This window comes from Lichenostomus cassidix, chromosome 4, assembly GCF_008360975.1.
Source record: "Lichenostomus cassidix isolate B80296 chromosome 4, HeHo_3.0, whole genome shotgun sequence".
Classification (NCBI taxonomy): Eukaryota; Metazoa; Chordata; class Aves; order Passeriformes; family Meliphagidae; genus Lichenostomus; species Lichenostomus cassidix.
The window spans coordinates 23,942,027-23,962,260 of NC_139484.1; the positions used below are offsets into that span (position 1 = coordinate 23,942,027).

Here is a 20,234-nt window from a genome sequence, read left to right on the forward strand (position 1 = left end):
AAAGATATCTATGAAGCCAAGCCAAATAAGCTGCTTGGCCGGAGGGATGAACAGCGCTTCGTGCAGGATGTTCTGGACACTTGCTAGCAGCTGAACTGCATATAAAAAGCTATTTGCCATATTTTGCCTTCCTTCTCCAGCAGCTTGACCTGTCAGTTTTGCCATGCATGCTTTGTGTGTTTTCTTTTCCCACCCTGTTCCCTTGTGCCCTTCATTTCAGATCTGAATGAGTGCGGACTAAAGCCGCGGCCGTGCAAGCACCGCTGTATGAACACCTACGGCAGCTACAAGTGCTACTGTCTGAACGGCTACATGCTTATGCCAGATGGAACGTGCTCAAGTATGGCCAGCCTTGCTGCTTGCTCTTTTCCAGCTTCTCAGAATCCCTGCTCAAGTTTCCCTGGGAAACTTCTAGGAAAGGAAGATGAGTCCCAAAGTAAACGATCAATCTTGCTGGAAATTAGGCAGCTGCACAAGATGAGCTTTTTTTTTCTAGTTAAATTAGGCTGAAAAAAACAAGAGCAATTGTTTTGATTTTATTAGTTTTATTATAAGTTTCCCCCAAAGCATTCTTCAGTGCTGTAAATCACTGCTAATTGGCCTTTGAGGACAAGTGCTTGCAGTTTTCATTGCAAGACACCTGCAGTTCTGCTGCCTTATGGCCTTATGAATGTAAAATCTTTAATGCTGCAGATGTTGGTCGTTTGACTGGTATAAAAACTGTAGTGCCATCTCTCTGGAGATCAGGTTCCTACTTGCTCCCATAAAAGCAGTTATTTTGAATGTTGGAGCAGAGGGAAGGGGAGGGAAATCACCTTTAATTAGAGATGCCCCATTTTTAAAATGGCAGTACTCTCCAGGAAGGTCTGTAGTACATACCAGGCCTTATATTCTGGGAACTGCATTCTATAACACAACTTACTACAATCGTGGTGGTTTTCTCTCTTTTTGTTTCTTTTTCTTAGAGATGTAGTTTGTGGAAAGAAAAATTTTACTAGCAGATGTACTTTCTTTTTAAAGGATACTTGTCAAACTCAACACGCATTTTCCCACTTTTATCATAAATACATGACATCTTAGTTCTCCGAAGTTTTCAGTCATTTTCTTGTACTGATCAGAGTCTTTATCTAAAAATGTTCAATTACTTTTCTTCAGATGCCTTTTCTTGCCTGATGGCAAACTGTCAGTATGGCTGTGATGTGCTGAAAGGGGAAGTGCGCTGCCGCTGTCCTTCTCCAGGGCTGCAGCTTGGGCCTGATGGCAGGACTTGTATAGGTAGGTGATCAAATGTTGATTCAATTTATTTTTTTCTCAGAAATGCTTTTGTTCTTACACAGAATACAGTTCAAGAGGGTTTATCAGATGTACTTAGAATGCATGGAATATGCAATTAAAAGTTGTTAATAATGAGATTTGTAATAAAGCTGTTGCTCAGGTGCTCTTATGTCAGAGATCACCAGTGTTTTCCTCCAGTTCTGCAAGTTTCATTGTCTGCCTAAAGCCTATACAGACACCTTGGTATTCAAGCCCTTGGCCTTTGCCACTCCTGCTGCTGGGTCATTTTAAACTATTGCTAACTCCAAAATACCTGCCTTCATGAAATAAGGAATGGGGAGGTCAACCTTTCCCTCATACCCAACAAGGTGGTGCCTAGCTCAGTGGGTAGAGGGATAATTTGTAAAAATCATTGATACCATAGTGAGGCAAGCTGAAGTTCTGTGTGTGCTCCCAGTGTTAGTGGGATTGAATCTGCTGTCTCTCTTCCATACTGTGAAAACAGTATGGAAGAAAGTAAAGTAGTGCTAAAATAAACACAGGGACTCAGAGTGTATAAAAGTGAAATGTTTTGTTCCCACATTTGTGAACATGGAAAAGGTGCTTATGGTTAATCAGACTCTACTATGGCCTGAAGAACAGTGTGACATGTGATTTCATTGGTCATTAACTATACATCCCAAGTGGATATGATGCTTCAGTGATTTTATTATTTATATTCTATGAAGTGCTACAACTCCATATCCAGTAATAAAAGTTGAACTGAAAGAATGTAATAAAATGGGGATGTCCCAATCATCCTTTTGGGTATCTTGGCTGCCCCTGGGGAAGGTGGTGCTCCAAGTGCCTGACCCATGCTGACCAAGAATTTGTTGGTAGAGAAAGGGACAGACTCTAGATCTTCTGATGTGAAGAGCAGGCTCCACACTAAGTTGGAGGCTTTCTGAAGTGCATGATTGGCATGTCTGTGTATGGAAAAGAATGGGAAGAACAGCAGAAAAAAACCCCACCATTGTTACATGCTGAAGGGATTAAACTGGGGACATTATGGCAGAGAGATCTTTGGAAGATACTTGTGCCATGCCATAGTGAGTTGAGTGATTTTAAGTACAAGATCAAGAAAGTTACACCAAGCAGGGAAATCTGCTAGAAAAAATGCTTGCAACATTTTAGTGTGCATTTTTCTGTTCAGGCAAACATCATACTTTGAAATAAATGAACTGTACTTTAGTGCCAAAGACTAACACTCAAACCATTCCTATGAAGCTCTTTGAGTTCTTCAGTACAGTTTTCAAAAAACCACTTTTTTTCCCCCAGGAAGGCAAAGAACTGTGTACCCACGTATTAGTTGGGTATGCATCATTCAGAATGATCTCATAACCTATTTCTAAAATTTCCACAAAAATATCAGAGCACCCTTGTACAATACGTAGAAAATAGTTACAACAAGATGTGTCTGTTCTTCCCACATTGTAACATAGTGTTCTCCCTTTTTTGGTAAGAAGTGATTGTGACATCCACCCTTTCTGTGTTATTTCTCTATCTAAAGTTTGAGTTTCAGAATTGAATCTCAAAGAATTGAAGCTACTTGGGACTAGGGCTGTGCTTTTTCCTCATTTTTGTACAAGCCTGTCACTGTTGTGGAGACTCTTGGTTCCAGCAAGGGTCTGGATAATGCTGCAGTACAAATAGAAGTGTAGATGAGGGTAAGAAAATTTAAGTGTGCATTGGCTACAGCTCAGGAAATCCTTGCTTGAGGAGAGTTTGAAAGACAGCTGGGAATGCAATGCTTATTTTTAGCACAGGTGGAAATTCCTCTAGGCATTATTCTATTCTTAGTTTAACACTTGCTGATCATTTTCTTGTTTAAAATGGTCCTTCCAGACAATCAGTAAAGAGCCACCAATTTGGCTGTAAAGGTAAATTATCTAAACTAAATGACAACAAAGTGTAAAGATAATTCAGCAAAATATGAAATCCAGTGAAAATGTGGATTAAACAGCTAATTAATTAATTAATCTTGAATCAATAAATCAATCAGCATTGCCAGGATTTTGGATTGGGATTTTCATTTAGTGAAATTAGCCCTATACATATTTCAGCTTCAAATGCTCTGAAATTATTTGAGGGCTGAAAATCACTATAAAATGAATTCTTTCCTTTTTTGTGTGTGTGTTTAGAAACCTCAAAATATGGTCTTGTAAAGTTAAAAATCATACTATTTTTAAATCAGTCTCATAGTTTTTTTTGTGCTTGAGTTGATAATGTGGTCATACTTGCAGCAAGAGAGAGAAGCAAGACTGTAATTCTGCTTCTCTGGTGGACTCTGACCATCACACTCATTAGGTGCTGACCATCACACTGCCTTAAGTGCCTTTGGAGCAGCAGCTCCCTGGTGCTGAGGTGAGAATACAAATCACCCCTCCATGCCCTGCTTTTTGTAGGAAGCAGGTATGAACCATGGCATGTTGAAGTAGGCAAAGGGAAACAGCCCTACACCTTTTGGTCCAGGTGTGAATTGACTTGAAAGAAGCCACAGTCTCTGTACTGTTTGAGAGCTGCAGGAGACTAATCACAAGCACTTGCATATCATCTTGTGGCTACTGATCAAAAAGTGGTTTTCCCTTCAGCAATGAGCATCCTATCATTATATACAAGTGCAAGGCTGTTACATTTTCCCATATTTTTGCATCAGTTTTCAAGAGTGTATTGATTAGCAGTTTAGTCCTCGATTTTTAGGACATATGACTGCTTTCCACTACACTGCTGTCATAGTTTAACACAATTTCTGTCTTATGTGAATTTGCTAAAATATGAACAAATATGAATATGTAAGAGGAAAAAGCAAGACAAGCTACATTAGGTTTTTAAAGATCATAATTCATGCCATGATAAGGCATATTCAGTGGCTAATCTTACTGAATTACTTTTCTAAATTGTGGTTTAAAGATTGAAAAAACCCAACCAAAACCAACAAAGAACACAACTAACTCATAGTAATCAAGAGTCTGAAACTTGCAGCCTTGAAGTAATATTTTAATAAAGGGCAGAAAATTGTGACTTGCTGATTAAATTAGAATAAGAAATATTGTAGAGTTTGTAAAACTTAGTAACATACTCAAAGCCTAAGATGTTAACAATAAATTCACATCAAGAGACAGATTTATAGGAAGATTCAGGCATGTGGAGAGGTGCCCAGAATTGGCCTTGTTTTCTTTCTCATTGAGGCCTTTACTGCACCATTCCAGCAGTGCTCTCAATGGAGAGAGAGCAGTCTGATGGGCCAGGAGTGTAGGAGCTCAGGGGTTGAATCCCTGCTGTCCTCAGGAATTCTTCATGCAGAGTGGGACAGTGCCAGCAGGAGCTACTGGGACAACCCATCTGGCCAGTAATTCATGGCCTCAGGTCACTTCTTTTGGCTGTGGGAACACAGCTTGGAGAAGCTGAAGCTCCATCTCCCCCACCTCAGGTAGCTGTTCTAACTAACCAGCAGCTTTGTGGTAACATTTTTTCTGTGCAGTGCAAGAGACTCTGCCTTGTTCAGGCCTCTTTCACAAGAGCAGCAGGGCATCAATCACTCAGCTTTGTTTTGCACTCTTGACATCGGCAGCTGAAGTGCTCCTTTTGGGAAAAGAGCTGCGTGGAGAGCAAAATCTTGCCTTCCCATAGATCAAGAGGCTGATAGAGCTGCAGAGCAAAGGCTTGAACTGTGCCCTGTAGATAAGCAGCAAACATGAGGAGCTGCGTGCGTCAGAAGCAGCCGTGCATGGCAGGTCCCTACCTCAGTGCAGAATTAGTGTTTAAGTGCTCAGCAGTCTCAGCTCAGTGTCCAAGGACTGCAGAGTGAGTGGTAGCACAAGCAGCTTTGTGTGTCAGCCTGACCTCATCTGAGAGCCTCCCAGGCAGGAGAGCAGTGGTGGGTGAGCATCAGCTGCTCCCTGGGCATCTGCCTGCGACCCAGAGCTGAACTGAGAGGGCACAGCCAGAAGTGCTCAGGTATTACTGCTGGCTGACCAAGGCACCCTATGAAAAATACTTTGGCTATTCTTTAGCTTTCCATTGTGTGAAACCAGTTTCGTTTAGACAGTGTACATTGTATTTTGACTGTTGTTAGGTATAATACAGTTCCTTTGTTTCCACAGATATTGATGAATGTGCTACTGGGAGAGTTCTCTGTCCACGATTGAGGCACTGTGTCAATACTTTTGGGAGCTACATTTGCAGGTGTCATAAAGGCTTTGATCTGATGTACATCGGAGGCAAATACCAATGCCATGGTAATAACAAGCTACTTCTTACATGCACGTAATAGAGCTGCATTTTCTAAAATGAAATTAATGGTTCAAAGAAGGATGTCATTTTTATTATGGCTGAAATGTTGAAGAAGGTTGTTTTACACTGGATCAGTGTTTTAAATAAAGGGTGGATTATAGATACAGACTGTGAAAGAGAAGGCATATATTTGGCCCACATTCTTGTAACTGGTTCTTGTGTGGAAGCTAGCAGGGAGAGCAGAGCTGATGACCCCAGGAATTCCTTTCCAAAGCCTTTTTTCCTGTGGGGTTTCCCTGTCAGTGGCAGTTGTAGGCTTGGAGCAGTGAACGAGCTTAGGCTATGTCTGAGCTGTAACACTGGTGTGCTCCATGGCATGGCCCATGATCCAAGATAAGAAAATGTGCACACCCTAGCTCCTCCCAACCCTGACTGTCCAACTTTCCTTCCCCTGAAGACAGGTGGGGAAAAGGCAGGAGTTGGGAAATAACCTGTTTTTGTCTGGACATGAGACTGGAATGCAGCTGGTATCTACCCTTCAACAAAGATATTCCCAGGTCTCTCTGCCGTAGTTTCGCAGTGTCTCAACTGGCTATCGTTCTTTCACTGAAAAAAAGGATCATGTGGAGATAATGAGGCATTGCTTTATGTTCATTTAAGTATATTTTCTTTTCCAGAGAAATTTATATTCAGAGCACTGGAATTTGGAGAATTTTTGCTTGCATCACTTGACAATAAGTGTGGATATGCCATATGAAAGGTTTCCAGCAATTTCTACTTAATGTAGAAACAGTTATACAGATATATAATATAGGAAGCATTTCGTAAAGAAAAATCAGTTTAATATCTGTGTGATTAAGAACCTGCATATTCCTGCCCTCAGTTTGTTTTTTTCTTATCCTGTCACCTGTAAGAAGTGGCTGTTAAAATTGTGATCTTAGTGATCTCAACTGCAGTCTGCCCATGGCATGTCTGAAGCTGATGCTGAGGCATAAGCTGAGCAATACCAAAGTTGCCCAATAGTCCCTATTTCCCTTAATGTTTGTATCACCCCATCGATTTGTGACTGTCGATTTTCCTTTTCCCATTGGCAATTCAGTTTTATTATTGTTTTTTAAAAAGTAATCAACATTGTAATAACGTTTGTGGTTTTTTGCAGGGATAAGCAGAAAGCCGGGTTTCTGTGAAGCAAATGATTTTTTTAATGTGAATTTCTGTTGCAGATATAGATGAATGTTCCCTTGGCCACCATCAGTGTGGTAGTTTTTCACACTGCTACAATACTCCAGGATCCTACAAATGCAAATGTAAAGAAGGGTACAGAGACAATGGAACAAACTGCATACGTATGTAATGATCCTTTTAAAATAGAGATTCTGAAAGCTTGTGTCCCATTTTGTAAACTTTAAAGTACAGCATTATCAGGCTCAGTTTCTCTTAACTATTTTTAATACTAAATAAGGGGCTGGGGAATGTAGTTGGAGTTTTCTAGGCCTTAGCATGCCTTGGTAAAAATATCTTTCCCTGAGACGTTTTCATAATTAGAAAGAAATTCACCTCTCCCTGTTCACAGCTTGATTCTAGAGATTACTTCGGGATGAGAACAACTGAGTAAGCAGAGTAGGTCTGATCAAACAGGGCCTATTACTCATACCCTGTTGTTATGTACACTCCACAACTGGCCCATTTCAGCATCCACTCCCTGCTCCTTCCCAGATGTGAGCAGAGCCAAGAAGGGGGATTTCTCTGGAAGGATTTGCTGTTGAAAAATTCCCTGGGCCACCTTTCTCTTGGGAGATGCAGCCTCCCCCTTGGTACAGAATAGGGTGTTGGAGCTGCCCCATATTTGACATCCCACAGGACTGTGCAGATTTATGACATCTGCTGGATCTTTTTGATCCTGCTTTCCTTTCTGGGATCTGGTCTTTGGTGACTCACTGATCTCTTTAAGAGCAGACCATTTTTTTTCCTTTGGCTGTAGCTATCATGGTAAAAGGTGCTCTTGCAATTATATGTGGGCACATTTCACCTGTCATAGTGACATAGTCCTAAGGGGCATTTTATATTTTTGTAAACTGTAATGTCAAAACTGCAGGGTATTCAAAGGGGTAGTAATAAACAAGTGGCCAGAGGAAAAACCTTTTTACCTGCTATCATCAAACAATTCACTGTTTAACAAACAGTAGTTCTTCATTTTAACTGTGTGTTATACTTGAAATGCTTGTACGCAAAATATGTGACTAGAATTCTTACTGAGCCTTTTAAGATCTCCAGTGAGATATAAAAGGCTCATTAACAAATAGAACATTACAAATAACAAAACTGATATTCTTGTGTTTCATGTCTGCAGAGACTCTTTTTGTGAAACCAAGTTAAAATTTGTTGTCCTTTCTTTATGAAACATTTGAGAATATGCTACGGTGGGCACAGCCACTACCTCCTCATTTTTGTGAAGGCTGAAAAAATGTCATTTACATAATTACCTGGTTTCACAAAGGTAAAGAACTAAATGAAGGCTGGCTTAGGTTCAGTCTCTAAAATGATTACTGCTTATTGACAAGGAGAAGAATTCAGAAGGAGAGGTCTGAAAGAACTTTCTTAAGTCAGAGGTATCTGCCCACCTGTGACCAAAATATTTGTACCATTGGGGTTTTACTAAACTTGCTTCTGCTCCTGATTATGGACTTGTCCAGTTTAGAGGGCTGCTTAACCCATGGCTTCCTGCCCATACTTTTTTAACTAGGAGTGCTTTTGGGTAAGTTTTGCCAACTCTGAAAGATACTTCCTGCTTTGGAGGAGGTGGGATGGAAGTGTGTTGGTTTTCAGTCATACTAAATTATCTCTTAACCACTGCAATGCCAAGTACAACCTAAAGGGATGTGATAATTTAGCAGTGCTGATGCTGAAGTATGTTTCTAACTAGTGGAAACCTTCAGAGGAAGAAAAATCATTCCATCCAAGTCTCTTTGTGACAGTAGTGAAATAGATTGTTAAGTTTCTGGAGTGAGAGGCTGAGATGTCCATTTTGGTCCCATTTAGATTCCCTTTGCAGTTTTTCCTATTGTTCTGATTGAAGTACCTGGTCTATATCCCATATCCAAGGGCCACTGCACTCTCCCTGAGGGAGGCAGAGGTATAACAAGTAGCATTGTTGATGCTGGAGGCACAACCCCTCAGACCACCGTGTGTACCTGCTTTCCTTACAGAAAGGCCAGCGACCACGCCAACAGCTCGGCCAACACCTGGGCCAACAACTCGGCCAACACCCAGGCCAACAACTCATCCTACACTTGGGCCAACTCAACCTGCACCCAGGCCAACGACTCGAGTGACACCAAAGCCAACCACCAGATATGTGCCAGTGACAACAAGGCCATTCATGACACTGGTGACAAAGCCTCCACCTCCCACACCGCCTCAGCCACCAGCAGTCAGACCTACACTGCCACCACAAAGAACTCCTCTGGTAACAACCAAAGAGCCTTCACACGTTCCCATGGAAACTACATCTTCCCAAGGAATTATAGATGACAACAGGATCCAGCCAGATCCCCAGAAACCCCGAGGAGATGTGTTCAGTAAGTAATTTTCCATATGTTTCATTTATCAAAGCTGTAGATGCAGTGAGGTGAAAGCATGCATTGTGCTGTTCGGGTTCTTTGGAACACTATACCATGGAGAACAGAGAAATGAAACTGAAAATGGTCATACAGTAAAGCTGCACAAATCATTGATTTTATTACTGTACAAAAATTTAGGAAGGAAGTTTTGAATAAATTAATCAAAAAATGTGTTATTCCCCCCCACCCCCCGAAACTGAGTATATTGTCCTATAGAAGTACTGAATTATGCTTTCAGATGAAGGTTTTAGGGGGAAGTGAAAGACATTCTATTGAAAAGTATTGAAGTGCAACATAACTCATAAAGGAGTCAATGGATTCAAATTCAGAGAGTTGAGAGTCACTCTTAAACAAAGTATTACCATAGCTTTAAGAATGGTCAAGAAATGGGATCATGTCTGATTACCTAGACTGCTATGTAACCTGTTTTGTATGTGTTCAAATAGTCTCAGATGTTCGTGATTAAACAATGGGGAAAATGCATAAAAATAGCATAGAGGGTAATTTTATGGAAATTACCCTGTCTGTGGAAAGGGATACATGACAAGCTGAAGACAGTAAAGATTCTCGTAGCATGAACACATGTAATTTTAAGAGCTCCTCTGAAATCTGCAGCTCCATTGTGCCAGCTTTAGTGCATACCACAGAAGACATCACTGGCACTTACAGAGCTGTGTATATCTGCCAAGAAATACTCAACACCCGATTTCATCTTTAGTTCTGCAGCTAATTTTAGAGACGGGCAGAATGTGTTGGATCAACTCTTCTCCTTCAGCTTACTATACAATAAAGCTGCTGAAGCAATGTAGTAGGAGGAGAAGTTTGCTGTCTCAGAGCAGGTGCACAAGCAATGTGGGAGTTTTTTTCTGGTTGCTTTGGCATCTGTGTGGTAGTTTATTAGGCTTTGTTGTTGTAGGTCGTTACACAGTGTAATATTTTGTTCCTTGTTAAAACAGTTTTCCTTGTGACATTTTTTCTGTTGTAGACAGATAGATTGGAAATGGAGAGAGGAGCTGACAAAATTTGGAAGACAAATCCTGGCACTGTTTAGTAGAATGTACTTTTGCCTTCATATTCACTTAAAAACATTAAAAAAATTTTTAAGTGAAATTCTAAAAGAAAATATAGTAAAGACTTAAAAAGCTTAATGTAATGGGAACCAAGAGTTAAAAATACAGTTTTGTGGAAATTGTTGTAGACTCCAGCATTGTGTTTCCCAGGTGTCTCATGTTGCAAGTGTTCTCTGGAATTCTAAAGCAGAGGGATAGTTTTCAGCTATTTTCATGAAGTCATAACAATCCTCCTGTAAAGCTTATTATTTACAATTAGTCTTTCTGTATTGTCCCTAGAGGCTAGATTTTGTAGCTAATTCTTTCAATACAAATGCTTCAGATATAGGAGTTTGGAAAGTAGAAAAGTAAAAGCCTTTTAAGTTTGGCTTAGTCTGACTGCAGCTTACATTATGGTGCATATAACAAACACAGGATCCTTGCAAAGTGTTTATCAACTATTGGTTTAGGTCAGCTGCCACCCTCTCAGGTTTTCATGTACATACATAGCTTCAAAGGGTTCAGTGCACAGCACAGCAGGACTGAAATGGGTCAGGCACCAGCAGCTGTTCCTGGCCTCAGTAGGTAATACAGGGACAGACAGTCCTCAGATCAAGTCAACAGATGTCTGTCTTCAATCCCATGTAATGTTTTTTGGTTCCCTGCAAGAGATATACTTTATATACATATGTGTGTGACATAACTGTGTGACTGAAAACATACTGCACTTGTGCTCCAGATGATGCTAGTAGTGTGATCCTTAATGAATGTGGTCTCTTTTTTTCTCTCTTTTCTCTTCTGGATACTTTAGAAGTATCATCTAGGTAGTAGTCACCTGCTATCTTCTCTCTGTCCAGAAGCATTTGTGGAGGGAGTGCACAAAAGCATTTGTTAAGGATTTGAAACCTACAGTTGTGTGGAAAACAGTTCTGTTTCAGAAGAATGTGCTACTTTCTCAAAGAAAGCATTCCTTGTAGAGTAAGGTGTTTCTTCACCTGTTGAATCCTGTTACTGTTGGAGTTTGTGGGGAAGAGGAAAAGTTACATTTCCTCATGTGGGACATTTAGAAAAGCAGGTAGGAAAGTTCTAGCCACATCCATTACTACAGTGGGATGTACAGGGCACAGCTCTGTCCTTGCAAGGATAATACAGGGACACCTGTACATCCCCAGATGCCACCACACCAGAGGTTCAGCAACACGGGAGCATTATGCCAGGTGCTGCATTCCTGGGCATTGGCTGGGCTGCAGACTTGGCTGCATGAGTGCTCTTGGCCAGTGGCAAACATGAGGTGAAGTGCATTAGCTGAATGAAGTGCCTTTCACATTAGCTTACAGGTGGTGTTTGCAGGGTGGGTTGAGCATCAGGGTCCTGCTGGCCAGCCCTGCCCCTGCTCCAGGCATGTGGGAGAGCAGTGCCAGGCTCTGTTTGGCTGCAGCTGCTCAGTGTGAGGCACTGTGAGCTCAGAACTGCAGTGCTCCCACCGAGTGTGAGCCAGTGCCTCTCCAAAATCATTCCTCACAGCCAGACACAATGTTAACAACCATGGCGTTAAGACAATATGAGATGTCAGACTGGAATAACTAGTAACATGTAGCTAACCTTTGACTTGCTGCTTAGCTGCTATGTGGATGCGCCAAACCCTCCCCACTTCCAAAAACATTTGTGGATTTTTCACTTGTCTCTATATTTCCTCAGGGAAGGGGAGTTTTGAACTATTTCCTTCAGCTTCTTTAAAGCTGTTGCTGTTTTAGTCTCACCTACATCAGACACCTTCACGGTATCCCTGGGTTGTGGATATGAGCTAATTTTGTTTGGCTTATACTGAGCTTCTTTAGGTTCATTTCCCCATATCAACTCCTTCTCCAGTGAAAGCAGCAAAGAAGTCAGTTCTCAAAAACAAATTTGCACTGTGGTCCCCATATGCCTGCCTGGAAAGAGAAGAAAAAGCCTCCCTCTTGCTGCCTTTATTTGCTTCCCACTAGAGAATACAGGCAGCAATTAGCAGTCTTGTAATTCTTATTTTCTTGGAAAACAGAGGAGAAAAATCAATGTTACATCCTCTCAGGTCATTAAGTAAGTTTTGAATTCAGCTTTGTAAAGTCTTCAGAAGAATTTGTGTCATTTTAGGTAACTGCTTCCTCCTGTGTCTCTGAGGATTTTTGTATTCCAAAGAGTCACAAAAGGCAGGGTTTTATCACACAGGGATGGGCAAAACCCAGCACAGAGAGCACTGTACCCAGCAACCACTGGCAGTTCTGGTCTTCCAGTCATTAGCATCTGCTGAAGACTCAGTATTTAAAGTTGTGTTTTCAACTAGGTTATCTTGTGATCCATGGACATTTCCCTTCTTTTTTTCCCCATGGGGCCCCAAAGTCTTAGACAGACTTGGAGAAAGCAGCACTGCTTTGCTCTGCCATCAGGTCAGGCAATCCATGTCAGGCAATCCATGGCAAAGGGACCATTGGCTATTGCACAGATGTCCTAGACCAAATCCTGGTGCTCTAGGGTTGGTCCACATCAGGAGAGGAAACATGCTGGGGAAAATGTATTTTTTTTTTTTTTTCAGTAAGCATCTTTCAAATTCTAATTTTTTGTCAGTTAACCTTTTCCTAGGCTACCTTTGGTGATTTCTTGCTCCCTGTTTTCTCCCTTTGTTGTTATTTGACCTGCTGTTCCACACACTGAGTAAACTTGACCTAGGCTTTCACTTCAGAGCTCTCTTGAATGTGCAGCTTAGCCTGAAATAAGCTGAGGACCAGTGAAGTTGCTCTTTTCCACAGATATGATAATGATAAAAATGTTGATAATGTTATTTAAATGCCTTTGCAATTTTTTAAAGGTATTGGGTTGTTGCTTTCCATTAGATGCTTTACCCCTTTTCTAAAAATGCCTGCAGTGACTTTGGGGAGCTGCTTTTATAGAGAACAAAAAAATTAGTATTTTTTAAAATGGAATTCCTACACTTGGCCTTTGAACCACTTAGTCAGATGCAGACAGTGGAATCTGGCACCAAGGATAATCTTCTCCTGATATGGATATGGGGGGAATGGCAATGAGAGAGGAATGCAGTGATAGCTTAATATTTAACTATTTCAGGACTGATACAAACTACAGTGAAGTATAGAGGAATCTTGTCTTGTTATAAGTCTCTAACAAAGAGAATAAACTTCTCAGTAAAACTATGAATTTCTGCTACAATTGGGATCTGGATGATAAGCACTGAAAGCATAAACTTAAAGTGTAATACTAGATATCAGAAGAGCAAGAACAAAACCCCTTATCTGTATTAAAAGACAGTTCAGCAGTTTTCCTTCTTAGCCCTTAGTGGAGCTGAAAAGATTGGAATTAGGAAATGTTTCTCATAACTGCTATTAAAAATGTAAAGATTGGATTAAAACTTGATTCTTTCTTTTCTTCCGTTCAGTGACTGCAAAGTTCTTAGTGCTGTAAGTGCAGTTCTGTGATCCTTGAATCTGCTGAAAAAAAGGGAAATAACAAAAGCAAAGAATGGGGTGTTGTTATTCCTTGATATCATTAGAGTAGCATTATTTTATGATGGCATTTAATTTGTCTTCAGTGTTCTGGCACCTTTTAAAATGTATCTGTCTTTATATTTAAGCATTTAAGATAGGCACTTTGTTCCTGTGGGTACTCTGGAGTTCAATCATAAAATCTTGGAGTCTTACAAGCTGCACTCTCAATCAATCTTCTACCTAGTTTTGTCCCCAGATCTGATATGCAAACTTCTGTAGACTCCTTGTTTTAGCTGTGTTTCCCTGAAACTCAGTTGGCAGTTGGCACCTCCTGAATGGATGTTCATAGAAAAGCAGGCAGGTTACTTGGCAGAAAATCTTCTGGAAAGGTAAATACTAAGATGCTTGATTTCAGTAAAACTTAATGAGCCTTGTAACTGCCTGAGAAAAGTAAGATTGGACTTTAGAGTGGTGCCATGCTGACTCTGTTGTGTCTCCCCTCATATGTAAATATTGCTGAAGGGGTGGCACAGTCCATGAAAGCCCTTCCTGAAATAATTCTTACTGCAGAATTTGAATCTGTAGAGTTTTAAGAAACATATCCTTGTTCGGACAAAAGGGTGAAATGATTGCTGTTGCCTCTTCTTTTTAGCCGAGCATATATATCAAAATTTTCCCTGGAGGAAAACAGGACTTCTTCTTGTTTTCTCAGTCTGATTGACCTCTGGACTACCCTTACTTTTAGCTGTTCTCTGCTAGTTCTATGTGAAATCTCATGACTTGTGGGAATTTTTTGGAAGTGGGATTTAAGAGTTTTCAATCATAACTATATAGTCAAAAAATCTTTGTTCTTTTTTGTTGTTGTTTTTAGCAAGTGGGAAGCTTAGTCATTATTATTGTGTGGAATGGAATTGTACTTACAGTGCAAAAGCAGTTTCTTCTGTAAGCCAGAGAACTGCATTATTAATAATAGTAACAATTACTAATAACATGAAATACCTCTCCATGTTTTGATTTTGTAACACCAAAACAGCAATTATTCTGTTTATTGCAAACTGGTATATATACATGCACTTTCTTATACTTCCAAACTCAGCAATTAGCAAGTAAATAAAAAAAGACCTATTGTGTTCCCATAGAGTAAAAAAGCTGAAAAGAAATCACTCTTATGCAGTTATTTAATATTTTCCCCCAGATTTCTTCATCTTTGAAGAAATTAGCTCATGAACTGTGAGGATATGGTAGTGTTGATATATTGGCTCACTCAGAACTTATAAAATTCTCCAAGGGAAAGAAGCCAAGTTTCTATTTAACAAGCTTTATCAAACCATTGAACTTAAGTGAAAAGCACACTGATACACTATATAAAGTACACAGAAAGGGCTTGGAAAGCTTGCAGAAAATAATTGTGCCAAATACTTTCTCCCACGGTCACCACTCAATGTATTGGCTGTTGGGGCAAAAAGAAGTGTGTATGTGGGTCATATTTAGAGTCCTGCATCTCTTATGGTACCCCTTGTTCCAAATTGAGTGCACATTCCTGTAATTAGGTCTGAGCACTGACGTGACTGTATTAAAGCACTGCAACACATTCTTCTAGAAGTTCATAAAAAAAGTGTTTGGAAAGGACTCTAGGGGAATTTTGGGAAAAAAAAAATTGTAGAGCTTTAATTATAGGCAGATATATCAACTTGAATTTGGAGAATGCTTGTGTGTGTGCACAGATGTAACTCAGGTTTGTAGAAAACAGCAGGGTGTTAGAAATGGTACTTTAAGAAGTAATTTGGAAAATAAGTTCCTAATGTGGCGCGATGGTGGGTGATGGCTGTGAGGTTCCTTGTGAGCTGGAAAGAGCAGTACACTGCTGGCAGGAATTAAGGGAGAATGATGCCTTTATATCACTGAATATATTTGTGCATAGATGTACTGCAAGGCAATTTTTGGCCTAGGTCATGTGGAGTTTGCACATTTGTAAGGCTTCTTTCATGTTAAATGTCAAAGTTTTTAATCAAAGTTTTTAAGCCCAGATGAAACAAAGCACCACAAATATTTTTCAAACAAGGTATCTTTAAAACTTAACAGTCCTCTAATACCCAAGTCAGCCTTATGTCTGAAGCTGTTTTGAGCATTAATATCCTAGATTGCAAATAGACATAATCTAAAATCTGCAAAGGATTAAAAAGAAAAAGAAAGAGGAGACTTAATGATTTGAATAATGACTATTATATTTAAGAGGTCATTAGTTTCCTACAGATTTTGAGCTTTCTAACTATTTGTTTTTATTGTATAAAATTTTTATTCAAGATCTCTAGCCTATAATAGTACTTTAAAAATACATTAGCATTTGCTTCTTTTGTCTCAATGTCAAATTTTTTTTTCATTTTCTGTCTTGTGGCTTTAGATGAGCTCTTGCAGCAGTGCTATTTTCATGTTGTCCTAGTGCAAAAGAAGTTCCTTCTTAACCTTTGATTTGATTTTCTGAAAACAGCAGTCCTTTCAGTGATCTTAATTCTTCATGTTCTCACTTGCCCCTGAAGTCTATAGAGACATTAACAGTTATTGTAGCACTGCAAATGGAAAACATGTCAAGTTTTTAATAGATAAGGCCCTTACAAATACCTGAAGTGTCAGAGGTGCCTATAAAATCTAAGGACATGTCTGAAACACATTACTACTGTTATGCATTATGCATTAGACCTGCCTCTAAAAGAGGAATTTTCCAAGACAGCTCTCTTCAGTGCAATCTGTTTATCTCTAGCTGACAGCTATCCATCAGGCAAGAAATCTGCATGAGACTTACACAGACTGGCACAGCATCTTCAGAAATACATGGGAGTCTTTGTAACCACCTGACTTTGGCAGCCATCACTCCCACAAAGACCTCATAAATTTCAGGTTGTCCTGGGTGCTAAATGTCTAATATCCTCTGGGCCTCTTAATCACTGAGAGCTGTTCCTTCTCCTTGCAGCTGGAAACAGCAGCTGAAGGACAGGCTGTGCTGGAAAGCAAAAAGTATAATTACAGTTGAATTCCAGCTTCCACTCGAGCTCCTCCTTCTCAGCTCTCAGTACAGCCCTGATAATTGTTTTGGGAGCTAATCCTTTGCAGATAGATGGATGTACCTTCAGCTGTATTTCAGAGGTAAAGTACATGTGGGGCCTCTTTCAACTACTGCTGACTCCTGTAGAGGTTCTTCTGTAAATGTCTGTGGAAGGGTTGAGTGAAGACTTCCATGTGGCTTTATTTTATTGAGAAACCACTATCTCTGAAAATGCATTTGGAGAGGAATAGTGTGGTTCAAGGTTAAAGCTGTCACCCCTGGTTAAGAAGGAGCTTTCATTCAAATGGCCTTTATGAGATTTGTAATCACCTTTTACAGTGCTTAGGTAAATGTTACAATGTAAATCATAAAGGCATAAAGTTTATGAGTCTTTTTGTTGAATATAATTAAATATATTGAAATCTCCAGGAAAAGCACAATGCCCAGAGCTGCTCTGCTGGTTTTTGTTAAAGATAAAGCTAGTTAGTGACCTACTTCCTTATCTCATTCATTTTTTTTCTCACAGTTCCACGCCAGCCTGGAGTGAGCAATAATCTGTTTGAAATACTTGAAATTGAAAGAGGGATTACAGCTGATGAATTTGAAGCAAATGATGACCCAGGTAAAGACCATGTCTCCTATTCAGGACCTAGGGTTTAGGATTTTTTCCTAATTTCTTAGGAAAAAGATTTCCTTTTTTTGGGATTTCTTGGGGGTTTATACACTTTTACAGGACTCCTACATATTGTGCCCCTCTTTTAAACTATGATTTATAAAAAGTAAAAAACCCAACCCTTTGCCTGTGTGAACCTTTAAACTTCTTTTTCCTAAAAAATTTAGCCCAAAAATAGTGTGAATTGTTAACAATACAAGGGTCCTTTTTATGGTTATAGTATTTTTGCAGATTCTTTTCCTAGGGGTCCTTCTTCTACATTTAGTTTTCATACTTGCTAGTGTCAGCCACGTGAGAAATTGAAAACCAAAACACAATCTGGATCACTTCTGAGGTTTTTTTGTGATCTCCTGCTCTGTTCTGCCAGGTGTGCTGGTGCACAGCTGTAATTTTGATAGTGGACTGTGTGGATGGATCAAGGACAAAGATGATGACTTGCACTGGGAACCAGTGAGAGATGCATCAGGTAAGTGATCTGCGTACAATCATATCCTGCAGTTGAAGAGCCACCCAGGCTTGGGGTTGATGACAATTTCTCCTTTAGGACAAATTACACACTTTCTGTGACCTTTAGTTCTGGCATGCATTTCACACCCACACATCTGTGTATAAAAAGTGAGGATTCCCAAAATGAAAGAGCAATTGAAAATTTACACTTTTATCATAGTTGGCATCTTTAAAATAGGAATGTCCCTGAAGGAGTAGTAAATGTAGTCTGTAAGTTTGTCTTAAAAGAATCTGAAAAAGCAAAAATGTGGACTATAGAAGAACTTTTATTTATGGTGAAACAAAGCTTATTTTTCAAACTACCATGTAAACATAATTATTTCCCTATCACTAGCAAAATTATAGAAAATACTGGAAATAGTATTTGTTTTGCTGCCAGATTTAACATTCTACTTTAACCTCTCACTTTGATTTTATTGAATTCTACTACAAGCTACAGCAATCTGTATATAGGAAAAACGTTAAGTAACTGGAAGGCAGATAAGTTAAATGTTCAAGTGCAGAGGCTTCTGAAAAGGGGATTGTTTGGGATGGTAAAAAGTGACATCACACCAAACATTAGAGGGGATGTGTATGAGCTGCTTACTGGTGTCAGCAGTGGTGGTCAGCCACAGCAACAACCCTTCCCTCTCCCCCCTCTGCTGTCCCAGGAAGTGGGATGGATTTTGTCCCCTAATGATTTTAGTGTGGCACTGGGAGGTTGCTGTCCTTGCCTGCCCACCCTCCCCCCAGCAGTGCCGGGGATTAGACACACATCCCTGGCTCCCCGTAATGATGGGATTACTCCATCCCCAAAGAGCAGCCTTTGAAGTGCACAAAGCTCCCATTCTGTGAGGGATGGCAGGAAGGAACCACGCTCTCCGGCGGGAAAATGCTCCAGGTTAAGATGAGGGAGGGCGAGGGCACTGAGAGCCATTTTCCTCACACACCATCCTGTCACAGCTGTCTGGCCTTGTGCTGCCACTGCTGGGACACTCATTTGCTACCGCAGCAGGTGACCTGGCACCTTTTCCAGGCTCTTTAGCTGGCTCAGGGGACGTGCTGTCTTCACTGGCTGGGCAGGGGTCTCCCCACCGAGGCTGCTCCAGTAGTTCAGGGACTCCTTGTGACACTTCAAAAGCCTCAGGAATGACTGGGAGAGCAGAGCTCCTTCCTCCTGCAGATGGGAAAACAGGCAGCTGTCTCCTGCTTGCAGACTGGTGCTTAAAAAACAAACAAAAAAACCCTACACATAATCCATACCTTTTTCAAAAAAATGGATTTGAAAATCCATTTTTTCTAAGTCAGTCACTCAAAGCATGGTCATCATCTATACTCAGAAATTGTTAACATTGTTAAATTCCAGAACTGTGATTTTTAACTGGCTCTTTTTTGTCAGACTTCTCCCCTGCATTGCTTTCCAGTAGTCAGGGACAAGCTCAGCTTTTTATTTCCTGTGTATGTTCTGCTGCTGTTGACATAACCTGTTAAAACTAGTCCCTTGAAGTCACCCACCCACTCCCTCCTGTCTGGAATACCTTGTTGCAAGGATTTATTTTCACAGGTTGTTCCTGACTGTTTGCTTTCACCTTGCAAAGTTTGGTATTTATTGGTTTAACAGAATCTGCATTTTGAAAGGTGCTGTGCTGAAGCATTATAAGCTTATCTTGCATGCAGAAAATGCTGATTTGAGAGGACCTTTTCCTGCAGGGGCTTGCCTACAGATATGTTTGCTTTGTGCTTACCTAAATCTGTTTCCTATTGATTGGATTCAGCCACAGTAACTATCTGAAAATGATGCATTTAATAAGTCAGTAATTTCATAGTGATATAATTGTATCTTCAGCAAACAGGTACAGTTATTTAAACTCTATTATGCTTATTCTAGCACTTAGTGACCTTGCTGCAAAAGCAATGCATTAAAAAAAAAGAAAAAAAAAAACCAACTCCCTGAGAAAATACCCACCAAAAGACTTTAACAGATCCTTGGACAAATGGATCCCACTTCATGGCTAAAAGCTGATCTAGGGCCCAGACAGCAGCATAATACTTTGCTTTGTTAAATCTCATTGAGACCAAAGAACTTGCAAACTCATGTGGAAGTACTGAATTGGAGACAAGGTTGGCTTTCCTTTTAAGTGTGTGACAAGCCTTGGTACATTGTGATTAAATCTTACAGCTTTTGAGGGAAATCATTGTGACTTTCAAAGAGAAGCTTTCACAAAATAAAGCTCTGGTTGAGTAGTAGCAGTGAGATAATTAAAAAATACTTTTCTATCCTATTTGACTGTGTATGTCAACAATATTACAAACCCTCAATATTTCTACATCTTGAGTTTTAAT

The 20,234-nt window shown here is 40.1% G+C and overlaps 1 protein-coding gene across 7 annotated transcripts in view; it reads left to right on the plus strand.

The window, feature by feature from the left end:
* Positions 1–20,234, plus strand: part of NPNT (nephronectin) — a 48,386-nt gene that overhangs the window by 23,772 nt on the left and 4,380 nt on the right. For 2 of the 7 annotated variants that reach the window (XM_085058337.1, XM_085058339.1), the window contains 7 exons: positions 221–436; positions 1,156–1,275; positions 5,418–5,552; positions 6,771–6,893; positions 8,754–9,125; positions 17,259–17,354; positions 17,773–17,871. In XM_085058337.1, coding sequence (XP_084914463.1) covers positions 221–436; positions 1,156–1,275; positions 5,418–5,552; positions 6,771–6,893; positions 8,754–9,125; positions 17,259–17,354; positions 17,773–17,871 — 1,161 coding nt within the window. The remainder of the gene's footprint in view (positions 1–220; positions 437–1,155; positions 1,276–5,417; positions 5,553–6,770; positions 6,894–8,753; positions 9,126–17,258; positions 17,355–17,772; positions 17,872–20,234) is intronic. The other 5 variants (XM_085058340.1, XM_085058341.1, XM_085058342.1 and 2 more) reach the window with 3 other exon arrangements.